Genomic DNA, 12,638 nt, shown 5'->3' with positions numbered 1-12,638 from the left:
AATAGCCTTATTTTCAATATTGCTAAATGTTGACAAGAGCAGTTAACTGGAGGCAGTGGTGCTGGGGAATTTAGGTTAATACTGGTTAATAGCCTGTATATACTGTAAGGTACTGTGCCTTCTCCAAGGCATTTGAGATGTGAACCATAGCATCTCAAACAATGTTTTAAGAAAAGTCAGATTTTGCTGTAATTCTAATTTTGATGCCTGGTTTCAGGAGAGAACTATTAAAAAAAGAAAAACAGTTGGGGAACATCATTGCATTATCTCCTTATTTTCTGTTTGCTTTTATAAGCAAATTCTGTTTCACCTTTTCCGTTGTTAGAGACAAACTTATCATCAAATTCAACATTGATTTATTCTGTTTTCATTTTGTTGAATAAAACTGAGGTAAAGGGATGATGAAGGAGATTCATGACGATTGAATTCTGAGAGGTAAAAGCTGAGATATCAACGGCTTTGGTTCTCATTGTTACTTCGGGGTCTAGTTGTGCTGAATTGGTGTAATCCATCCAGGTGTGCATCACAAAAACTGCAAGCAGGATAGAATCAGAAATGACAGGAAGGCTTTAACTGCTCTCTTACCTTAACAGGAGGTTATCCATCCTGTGGTTATACATATGTTGACAGAATAATGTGTGCAATTTAGAAGGAGTTCAGCTCTTCTTCAGAATTCTTTGCCTTTGCAACCATTAGTCTAGAACATCTCAAAAGCAGTAAATTCACAGAGACCCTGAATCTCTCTTACATTAAAAACTATTTTCAATGTTCTGGAAGATTAAAAAGGACCTTAAAGTGTTAATAATGATTTTCTATTTCTTTTTCATATGCTTCATAACAGCCAGTCTCTATGTAAAGAGAGTCTATATAAAAAAACAGCACAGATAAGAACTTTGGTTATACATTTTTAACAGTTAACCTGAAAAAAATCTTTTAAATGGTGAGCTAGGCATACTCTTTGGTACCTTAGGATTATTAGAAAAATGTTTCTGTGGGCAGAGAACATCTAGAATTGTAAAACAAGCCCAAACAAACAACCCCCAAAACCAAACTCAAAAACTCATTTTAGAGAAGATGTAGGAAAGTAAAGATTTACAGACACAGAGGAAAACATGCAATTGGGAGAAACCAATACAAAGAGACATGGATTTTGGCGATTCTCAGATTATTTTGAGTAGTGTATTCTCTGGACAACAATTCCTATTATGAAAAAAGCCTTCTATTATGATGGCTTCGCAGATGTCTTCATATCATCAAATAATTGTAATCACAAAGTCTGCTGCTGTAGGTACACATTTTTGTACATGTAATGAAAATGGAACATTATCTGAGTGTATCTGAAAGCTTATAAGGACAGCTAAAAAAGAAAAACCCAGTAGTTCATATTTTAAGAAATCTGACAGTATTTTGAGATCTAAGCCCATCATTTTTTGACACACAGGGTTGAATGCTGCACACTCCTAGTGGTGTCTGTATCTTTGAAAGGTACTGTTCAGGGTTCAGTGCTGTCCAGAGAAGAATTTAGGATATGGGGTGGGAAGTACAGAAGATGCAATGTCATGTGATTTCTAACTGACGAGGTCTTGCCTCATCACCTTGATGGTGTTTACTGAGATCCTGTGAATATTTGGCCATGTGGATTTAACAGAAGGATTAATGCATATTAATGGAAGAGTTTTAAAGAGGAAGGTATCAACTTTAGTTGTGGATGATATAGAACACTCTTAATATATCTTGCAATTTTCAGTATTTATACATCTTCTAATTTCTAAGAATTTATCCCTGAAGACAGATGTACCATGGTTGGCTTTGATCTAGTGGTTTGACTAGATCTAAAAGTTAGACTTGGACAACCTTAGAGGTCTTTGCCAGCCAAAATGATTCTATGATTCTGTGTGTAACTGGAAATTATAATGAAGTTCTGTTTTGATTTCTCCAACAGAATATGATATATTTTAGCTTATGTATTATTGATAGAATAATAGAATCATCAGGGTTGGAAGAGACCTTGAGCTAATCAAGTTCAGCCATCAACCCAGCATCACCACTGTGACCCCTAAACCACTAAATTTTGTATCACCCAGACCCAGATGCCTCTTAAACTCCTCCAGGCATGGTGACCCCACCACCTCCCTGGGAAGCCTACTCCAATGCCTGACCACCCTAACAGTGAAATATTAGCAGGTTATGTCTGTTACTGGAAAAACTTTTTCTCTTACTTCTGTTTTATCACTTTTATAATGCAGTGCCTACAAATTCAGAAAATAGTCTGAGTGCAATCTTATTTTACTGGAGCAAAAATTGGTAATTCGTGATTTACATCTCTGACATAGTAAAAAATGAAGTATCTAATAAAATATAAAGTGGCAAATACAGTTAATATTTTTAAATAATATTTCTCTATACCACAGTGTTGCTTTGGCTTTCTCTGCAATTCGACTTCTCCAAGATGCAAAAGTTTTTAGCATGGACGTGGCACATTTTCAAGAAAAAAAGGATGAAAGGGAGTGTTTGGTATGTGTGGATATTTGTTTTAAACTTATCTTTGTATATGAATCTTTCTTGTATTAAGCATTGAGGGATTTTCATAATATTAGAACATAGCAGTTATTTGTATTATGTGGTTACCATTAACCTGGGGGAAAAATGATCTTTGACACTCTTTGGATACCTGCTTCTTGTAGGTGTGCTCAATGTGCCTGTAATCATCATTATAATTTGTATGAGATTAAGAATTGCAGTTTTTATTTCTATTAACTCTCAAATGGCAGCACTGAAAGTCTTTTGTTTAAAACCTCCCAAACAAAAATGAAGTGAAAAACATAGAGATCAGTTGAAAATTTTATATCATTCAGTTTAAGGTACTTTAGATTTTCTGATTGAGAACTGACTTCTCTCTCAAAGAGCCAGATGGACCATTTCACATCATTGCTGTGCTCCACGTGATTTCAGCTGACTTCTGTTGTCCAGCACATAGGGATTCTGACCTGTGCTATGGAAAGCCTGTTGGTCACACACCACACAGTCACTCTTGAGTGCACAGTGAGTCAAACTGACTCACATGGACAGAGCAACTGAGCAGTGAGATTTTGTAACGTCTGTTGCATGCAGTGTAATTATTTTCTGTCTGTGTTGCATATCTGGGGCTTTTGTCTCTCTGCATTTGCTCCTCTCTTTTCTTAGGATGGTCCTGTAGCCAGTAACTTAGGTATTTTTTCCTCATTTGCATCAATGCAAATCAGTCATGATAATTTTTTTACAAGTAAAATACAGGTGGTGCATTATCCAGTGATGGCTTGCTGAAACAAATTGTAGAACATGGACTGTAGAATTTTATTAACAGAAAGACTTTTTAGAATATATGAAGATAGCGCCAGGACCTGAGCTAAGAATTCTCACAAACACTTACTGCCTACATTACACTAATATTTGTTTCTAAACACCAGAAACACAAAATACTAGAAATCAAAACCTAAGAATTTCTTTCTAGTGGTTATTGAGGTGCCAGAAATTAATACGGATCCTGGTCTACAATTAGACTTTTATGTACCTTAGAATTTTGTGTAATGTTTCTGTTTGAGTGGAATAAAATCCAAACTCTTAGAAGTATTCTTCATAACAAATATAATATACAGATATATTTATGGAGTCTCATTTATAAAAAGTGTTTTAATATTCAGTGCTTAACATTATTTTATATATATTAAAATGTAAATAATAAATGGCCTCCTGATATTAAAATACGTATCTAACCTTCAAATTAACTTCTGTTTAGAATGTTACTATTATTTGTAATATACTCATATTAAATTCATTTTTAACTGATGCTGCCCTGTTTCCTTGTTTGTAATAAAGTATATTACTCAGAAAGTAACATTTTTCTTGCTTTTGGGACTTGTTAGGAGTCCACCACTGAAGGTGTTCAGCTCCCTTCCCATGTAACAGCACAAGGGCACGTGAATGTACGTTTGTGGCTGAGGTGTCGAGCAACATTAGTGACTGCACTCGTGACACAGATACATGGTGTTGGTGATATGAAGGGTACTACACTCTCTTGCTTTAGATTTTGGGATTATAATGGGTAAATGAGCCTATACAGACACAATTCTTTTTCCTAGTTAAAAAATACTAACATTAATTCTGGGGCTGTATTATCACTGACCAATTATTTGCATTAAATTCATCCAATCCAATAAGGAAAATATATTTATGAGCTCATTCTCTTCTAGAACATGAAAACAGAAAGCATTATATTAATTTTCATGTAATGGTCATTATCTTTTAATAATTTGGTCTAAAAGTTTCATATGTTCTAGTGTAATTAACAAAGTATGGTTGATTTAAAATATGCTGTTGCTGAGTACTTCTGGTTTTAAAAGCCTCACATATTTTTTTGCTTTCTGTATTTCCAATAAATGAAATATCCCTACATAGCTCCTAAAAATGGTCTAGGTTATTTTTTTAAGATTTAAGAGAGATATTTCAAAATAAATTTTTTGAAGTTTGGTTATAAATAAAATGTTTTTCATTCCTTGGCTCTATGAACCGCTCTGATGCTCACTTAAGTATCAAAATCAGTCTAAGTCTGTTGCCAAACTCTTACTTAATCAGTTTTGGATAATTTCTCTGAAGTCTGTTACTATTTTGAAATTTTAACTAAAATCAGATTTTTTCATAAGTAGAACAGATCTGAAGTACCATAATATTTATGTTGGCAGCTTGCAAAAAAAGCATGCATTTGGATGAACCTCCATCTAGTGCAGTTTAGAAACTAAGTGTTTATTCTTTCTTTGAAAGAAAGTAAGAAAAAGTAAAAGTAAATTTGACACAAAATTGATGAAATGGTGCATGTGCAATGTGGAATTCATAATGTCATATTTTCTATAACTTTTTAGTATAGAAATACTTGGTAGAACACGCAATAGTCTTTTATATTGTATTTTTACTATTCATCTATTCTCTTCTTTTAGGAAATGATGTGGCTGAGCGCAGAAGTGTGATAAAAGAAGTTATATCAGAGGCAGAAGCCTTTGGTGATATTGAGACTCAGGCTGAAGTGATGGTGCAAGCTGCTATTCTTGACCTGCAAGAAAGACGTCCTGTGGCAGACATTAAACTTCTTCTGCAGGTTTGAATGCAAAGGAAAAAACTGTTTGCTTTTCTTTGGTGCGTTTTTTGTGTAGTCAGAACAGCTGATAGCAGCATTAAATAAGCTTGAAATAGTGCCTCTAAAATAGATTTTTTTTTTTTTCACTTTGTGTGATTTGTCCTCATAAACAGGCAGGAAGATAGTAACTACTTTGGTTTATGTTGTCTGTGTCCAAACAGAAAATCATCGGTTTACTCCAAGGGGATACATTTATTTCCCTGCCAGCTTCCTTGACTCTTGTGAAAAGTATGCTTCTGCTGGCAGACATACTGCCTCTGCAAATAGTAGAGGATTCAGAACATTGCTCTTCTGCAGAGGAACCATTAAACTTGCTTGCTTTGGCTCATGAGCTTACCATTAAAGCAGTGAGTACATGTTAGTGTGTTTCCAAATTCTTCCAACAGCCTTAATTTTTTATCCTGGAAGCTATTTTATCAGTTATTAAAAAGGGCTATTCCTAGTAACTGATCACTTCAGTTTTATCTACATGAGAATAGTGTAAAGAAGTAATTAATCTTACCCAACTCTTTATCCATACTCATCATGCATGCTCACATGTGTAGTCTGGTATTTTCACAGAATTTAAAAATATTGAATAGTTGCAAAATACATATCCAGATGTGAAAAAAGAGGTATTTTGACGTTTAAAGAGATGCAGAACACTTATTTATGAGGGACATGTTTATACTCAACACCTCAGGGAGAATGTAGATCTCATTAACTTCCTAACTCTTAAGCATACAAGAATTTAGCTTTGTTTCTTAGAATAATTTGCATCAGGACAATCTATTTAAAGTAGCATGATATTTTCAGTTGATGGATTCTTACAACTGGTATGAGGAAATGATTTCCCTGTTAATACTTAAAAATGCAATTTAAAAAATAAATCTATAGACATGAACTTCGTGAGAGTACTAAACTATTTACTTATTTGAGATCCAGAAATAGATAGGTATTTTTATCAGAACTTGGTACAGGTTATAGAGAAAAGTACTCTTTTCCTCATATTTTCTACAACAGAAGTTTAATCCATTGAAATATTTATTTCCCTAAGTAATAAAGAATCATATAAATCACTTCAGACTCAAATTTCCAACTGTGAGACTTGCTAGCCTTCAAGTGACTTGACACTTTACAGTGTCTCCCCATTGTCTTATCTCCATGAATGAAAGGTTTGACTGGCCCCTACATTCTGATTTCATTTTCTTTTCCAGCCCTTGCTGGATGTCAGATGTCTTTGTAGGAATGACAGTTTCCTTCCAGGGGTTTGGTTACTTGTGAGATCTATTTCTTAAAGACTGATTTTAGGGAATTTTCTTTTAAAAACTAAAGCCTAACATTATTGAATTGAATCAAGAGTTCATTAAAAATGTTTGTTTGCATCACAAGACTCTTCTGTAAGACAAGTACAAACTAAAGTAAAGGAATTCAGGAATACTGAATCCTTTTCTAGTGCTATTTTCAAGATGCTTCAGTTTTGCAATACCTAACTTACTTTTTCAAACTGCTCAAATTCAAACTGCTCACTTACTTTTCAAACTTTCAAATCAAACTGCTATTTGATTTGCTGTCTGCAACTTTATTTTACTGAGCATACTCTTTTCATAGATTTTTGATTGTGGTGAACCCGTTGAACAGCAAATAGAAGACAGTACATTGAGTTGCCTGGCCTTACCCACAAAGAATATCTACCTGCCACATATTAACTTGCTAGCCCAAGTCAAAATGAAAATTGGTAAGGAAAATACAACTTATTATTAGTTTTAAGTTTTAGTTAATTTTCACTCATATTTTATGAATGGGTTGATTGGTATAGCTTGGGCTTCTTTTGAGTGGCCTAGGTAAACCTCAATGGCAACATACAATAGTGAAACAATATTATAATTTTGTATTTATAGCCAGTCACTTGAATTTTTGGGGATTGGGTTGTATCAGTAAATATTTAGCAGCATTTCTTCGAAGGAATTAGCTTATTTTTTCGTAAATTGGTTGTCTACTAGATAATTTACAAAGAACTTTTTTTTATTTATTTAGGACATACATTGGCTGAAAAGGTAGCTTCTACAGCTACAAGAGATAACTTGCAATGGCTACGTGCTCTCAGGCATTTAGAATCAGCATTGAATCTTTGCAGAGCATCTGCAACAAAAAAATTAGATTTGGAAGCTGAACTTCTTTTTCAGATAGGTAAGTAAACCCCTGTTTGTACGTCTCAAGATGTACATCCTAGGCAATGTTATGCATTATGTCTCTTAAAATGGAGACGTTTTACTGTAAAACTAGAAGTTTGGACATTTCTCACTGTCTAGATGCAGATCTCTCTCCTGTGTTTAGTACCACACCACAGAAGTTCAGACTGCATTATTCTACAAACAATTTCAAAACTGGATTAGAACTACTTTCATCTGTATGTTATCAGGGATCCAAGGGTGTGGCCAACAAGATTAAGAACATTATGATTGCACCAGGAGGTGTTGGTTTGTGAGGATCCCAGCCACAAGGACATTGAAGACTCTGTGATGTTTCTCTTAGAATTCCCTTTTTTTTGGAGTCAATACTGTAAAAGAAAAACGTTATAGTGTAAATAATCTCTTACTACTGCAGAGGCTGAGAACTCCAAGTTGTGCAGTGTTGACCATGCTTCTAATCAGGATGTAGCACAACACGCAAATCCTGTCTGTGAAAAATTGCCTCATTTTGGTATTTTAGCTATTCTTGAGAGAAAAAGAATGCTATTCATAATTTCTAATGTCAAACAAAAAGCATGTTCACATAAGAACCTCTTGCTTCACTTTTACAGAAAGGCACTGAGAAGATGCTGCCAGCAGGCTCTTCTGTTACAGCGAGCTGGCTGCATTTATCCTGTGGGATGTGCCCAGCACAACATGGGCCTGAGTCTGTACATGCACTGTGTGTGCAGTACAGCATGTAACAGGCCTGTGCCTGCTCATTAACTCCTCACATACAATGCTCTGCTAGTTGGGATCAGGAAATGTTAGTGGTCATTATGATTCCCAGTTCGGTTATTTTGGCTATTCTATGAAGACAGTTGTAATACAAGAATTGTGCATTACTTTTAAGCAAACTGGAAAAGATCTTGCTTATCAAGAGAATGGATAATGTACTGTGCTGTTTAATTTTTTCTGGAGGGAAAAACAGATGGGGTGGGTCTTGCAGAAGAAAAATTATTAACATCTTAAAAATCCACTTTCCGTATTTTGTTCTAAGGTAAGACAGAACGCCAGATAACTGAAAAAGGCAATAACAAGTCATCTCCAGCTGTTGAAACCCTGTTGGAAGCTATTAAGATCAGCCAGCAATATGATCAAAAATATGAGTAAGAATCAAGCTATATAACTTTGAAAAGAATTAATCATACATGAATATAATTTTTAAACAGTTTTTTGATATTTGGTCTGGGGCTTCTATTATGGATTATCTTATTTTTTTAGAGAGTTTTATTTCAATAGAGAAGAGCTAGTGGATATTTATTCGCTTATTTAAAACAAATGATAAGAACATTTTAAAGCATTTTTTAATGCTACATAAAAGTTACAGCTTTCTGTTCTATTTCCAAATTTGTACCCTGTCTGTCAACACTGGGAACAGAGCTATCAATTAAACAGCAGGTTTATTCATATTTCAGAAGATGAGCTGTGGTCTGCCCCCTTCCAGATAACAGAAATCCAGCTTGAAAAGGTTACCAGCCAGAAATAGTCAGAAGAGCAGAGGCAGAAGGAGCATAGGAAATGTGTTTCAAAGAGATATCAGGACAGTGACTTTGGCATTAGTTATCAGCTGAGAAGATGCCTGAAGAGCTGAGCCAAGACAGCCAATAAATTCTGTCAAGCAGCTCTGATACATTGGACTTTGGTTTTTTTTCTTTCTTGACCAGTCTAAATGAATAATGTGCCATGTCTAGTTAAAGACAGTGTAAAGGCAGCAATTTACCTTGCTTGTTCGGGTATTCTGTTCCTTAAGTTAATGAACCAGAACTCTGAATGTAGAAGTAGTAGCATAGTAATGAACCTCAACAAGCAGCCAGCATGATGGAAGATGGTGCAGAAATGGACTGTGGTGAAGTTTTGCAGGTTCAATTTACTACACTCTTATTTAGTTTGCTACCATCTTTCTAAAAGGATGAACAATGACATCAATGGACCATGGCTTTCTTGTTTTAGAGAACTTAACACCCTGCTCTCATTTATACAAGCCCTGTGATATCTCTGGGATTATTTAATTAAAGTTGTTTCTTGATGTCTCACATCCTTTTTTGTTTGCAAGACCAGAAATTTAACTAAACTGTTGCCAACCAAGTGTAGAATTTGCCATCTTCTCAGTTAGTTTGCTCAGTCTTTAACTGTACAGTACCTGACTTTTGTATTTTGCTTTACACAAGTTGTACTAAAGCTGGAATTTATTGTACTATATAAACAACCAACTCTCTGCAATATGAATCTGTCCAGAATAGTAACTATGTGAGCATAGTTTGTTTTCTTCAACAAACTCTCATAGGAGTTTGTTGCTATGCTTGGGGAAATTAATTCATAAATGATATCTGAAGTAATCTCCAGAGCCAGGAGGAATCTTCATAAAAAGACTGTTATAAACCTATAAAGAATAGAAATGTTGGAGAAATTCTTCAGGTATGGTGATTTTCAACAGGTCGAGGGGAGTAATTCTGCCCCTCTGCTCTGATGTGGTGAAATCCCTCCTGGATTACTGCACCCAGCTCTGGAGTTCTCAGCACAGGAAGGATAGGAATCTGTTGCAGCTGGTCCAGAGGAGTGCCACAAAAATTATGAGTGGCTGGAACACCTCTACTGTGACAAAAGGCTGAGAGAATTGGAATTTTCAGCCTGGAGAAGGGAAGGTTCCAGGGAGATGTTTTGGCAGCCTTTCAATACTTAGAGAGGGCTTATAGGATGGAGATAGAGGTTTTAATAGTGCTCTTTGTGATAGGACAATGGGTAATGGTTTTAAACCAAAAGGGTGTAGATTGAGACTAGATATAAGGAGGAAGAAATTTTTTACAATGGTGATTCACTGCAATAGGTTGTCAAGAGAGGTGGTAAATGCCCTCTACCTCAAAACATTCAAGGTAAGGTTGAATGGAGCTCTGAACAACCTGATTTGGTTGAAGATGTCCTTGCTTCTTGCAGGGGAGTGGAACTAGATGACCTTTAAAGGCCCCTTCCAACCCAAACCATTCCATGCTTCTACGATTTTTGCTTAGTTTACAACACTACTGTAATAATCACTGAAAAAGGAAGGAAACATAGGAGGAGAGTGGGAATAGGAGAACGCTGTCTGAAGATGTGAAACATGCTGGTGCAGAACTGAAAACTAAGAAGGTTCCTCATCTGAGACCAGTTAGGAAACAAAAGTCTCTTTTGGTCACTGTGGGTATTTTTCCCGATTCTTGGGACAGTTTGACTGATGACCCAATATGATTGATATCCAAATTCAGCTACCTATGTTTCAGGGAAACCAGGGCAATGGATAAATGCCTTAACTTGAGCAAGGAAGACAAACAGTACAGAAAGATCACTTCCCTCACTTCCCTTGCAGAATTAGGGTTTCTTACTAAACATTTGCAATTTATTTATGGAATATTTGTTTCAAATAAAGCAAATTATATTTGATTTACTGTTAAATCAAGGTGTTATTTGTTAAGCACACCCCAGGAATGTTTTAGACTCACATGACTTTAAAACAGGATCCCATCAATTTCTGAAAGATGTTACACTTAAAGTAGATGATGGGGGCTGGATGAATGATTTATTTTGTGAGCTATCTAGCTAGTTTTATGCAGGAGTCAGATTGTATCACTGTAATGCTTTATTCTGTGTGTTGTTTCTTACAGGTTAATAAAACAGTCATACCTTGAAATAGCACTATCATATTTGTATTTTGCCAGAAACAATGAGGATCTTTCACAGACAGATGAGTTTGTGCCTTCCAAATCAAGTGTATGTTTTCCATCTTTTGGGCAGTGGCCTCCTCAAAACTGGAAATATGTATTGTGCACTTTGCCATATTATTACTTGCAGTGACTTACACATCATACTGATACTGAAAGTCCTCCTAGAAAAGTCACACAAAGAAATAATATAATAGAATTTGATCTTTTTATTGTTATCTCTCATGAATGATAATATTTAAAATATTTTTTGGTATAAAATAGGAAGACACAGAACCAACAGTGTTTCCATTTAGGATTATATACAAATGAATTTGTACCTTGCAAAATATGCTTAACATTCCAACCTGTTTTTTTAAATGCTAACTTTATCAGATTTCAATTTTTCTATACAAATATGAATGATAGCATGAGAACTGTAAGTGTCTTTAAGCATATTAATGTTCCTATTAGCCATAGATGGAAAGCAAAATTTGTAACATTAGAGATAAGAGGTAATTAAGATTCAAAAAAAATAAAATATGATAACAACACTGTATAGAGTAGTGACCATAGTTTAAGCTGCTCTATGACACTTCTTCCAGGAGCAGTTAATTAGTATGCTGTGGAAACTTTTCTTCATTTTTAGCAATTAATACCTGGATTTACAATCAATACCAATTTCTATAACTTACAAATAAAAGTTACTTTGTAAGTGTGAGGACTTTCTTCTATGTTTAGAATATATTCTACCATAATATACTTAGAATCCTGATTATGAATTGGTATGTAATTTTTAGAGCTCTTCTGGAGAACGATCTTCTGAGGAGGCTCTGAAATCAGAAGTCTACCAAGTACAAGCCTGGGTTGCAATAAGAGCAGCTTCACAGGTTGGTGCAATATTCTGAGGAGGTAATTTTTTTTTTTTTTTTTTTTTTTTTACATTTTGTCTTATTCTACTTACACAAGCAAATAAGGTGATGCAAACAGAAGTGTTAAGGTTTCCTGAAATTTCTGGCATGGGTCTTGTTTAATAAAATTAAAGTGGACACTGAATAATACATTTAATCTGTCTTGGACAGATCTGACTCTGTTTGCCTTAACTTTGATTCATTGCAAATAAAATGGCATGTGACCTGATATGTGTGCACATGTATTTGACATGTGGGCAGACATTAGTGGCATCCAGATGAGGATATCTGGTTTGAAATCACTATGTAGTAATTAAGCTTTCAGCAGCAATGATTTATTTAGATATAATGTGTACCTTATGTCAGAAAGAAATAGAATATTTCCCTAACTTTTAAAAATATAGTATGTTTAATAATTAATTTTTTGTCCTCATCTTGCTACTCCAAGATTTTAAAATCTGTATAAATTCTGTAGTGAATGAGTCCTGAATAAAAGGAATGTCATTTTTAGGTCAGTGAAGCTATGCTTGCTTCTCAGCTGTTAATTGGAATGAAGAGTGTTAAGGAAGAGAACATGAAGGATGAAGTGCAAAAAAAAATCCCAGAATTTGCTGCTATGGATCTTTTTTCTTCGTACAGAGATTTCATATCTGGTATTCCTTTATACCTAGTAATA

General features: G+C 34.9%; 1 protein-coding gene across 1 annotated transcript in view; it reads left to right on the top strand.

The window, feature by feature from the left end:
• The window catches only part of CFAP54 (cilia and flagella associated protein 54), a 101,381-nt gene that overhangs the window by 75,872 nt on the left and 12,871 nt on the right, over positions 1-12,638 (top strand). Inside the window, exons 53-62 of the mRNA XM_062492356.1 lie at positions 2,412-2,514; positions 3,903-4,041; positions 4,971-5,128; positions 5,329-5,514; positions 6,758-6,884; positions 7,184-7,336; positions 8,378-8,486; positions 11,016-11,121; positions 11,852-11,941; positions 12,474-12,615. Of these exons, the coding sequence (XP_062348340.1) occupies positions 2,412-2,514; positions 3,903-4,041; positions 4,971-5,128; positions 5,329-5,514; positions 6,758-6,884; positions 7,184-7,336; positions 8,378-8,486; positions 11,016-11,121; positions 11,852-11,941; positions 12,474-12,615 (1,313 nt within the window). The remainder of the gene's footprint in view (positions 1-2,411; positions 2,515-3,902; positions 4,042-4,970; positions 5,129-5,328; positions 5,515-6,757; positions 6,885-7,183; positions 7,337-8,377; positions 8,487-11,015; positions 11,122-11,851; positions 11,942-12,473; positions 12,616-12,638) is intronic.

The sequence above is a fragment of the Cinclus cinclus genome, chromosome 4 (genome assembly GCF_963662255.1).
Source record: "Cinclus cinclus chromosome 4, bCinCin1.1, whole genome shotgun sequence".
Taxonomy (NCBI): domain Eukaryota; kingdom Metazoa; phylum Chordata; class Aves; order Passeriformes; family Cinclidae; genus Cinclus; species Cinclus cinclus.
Note: the sequence above shows the minus strand (reverse complement) of the source record. Positions and strands in the feature narration are given on the sequence as shown.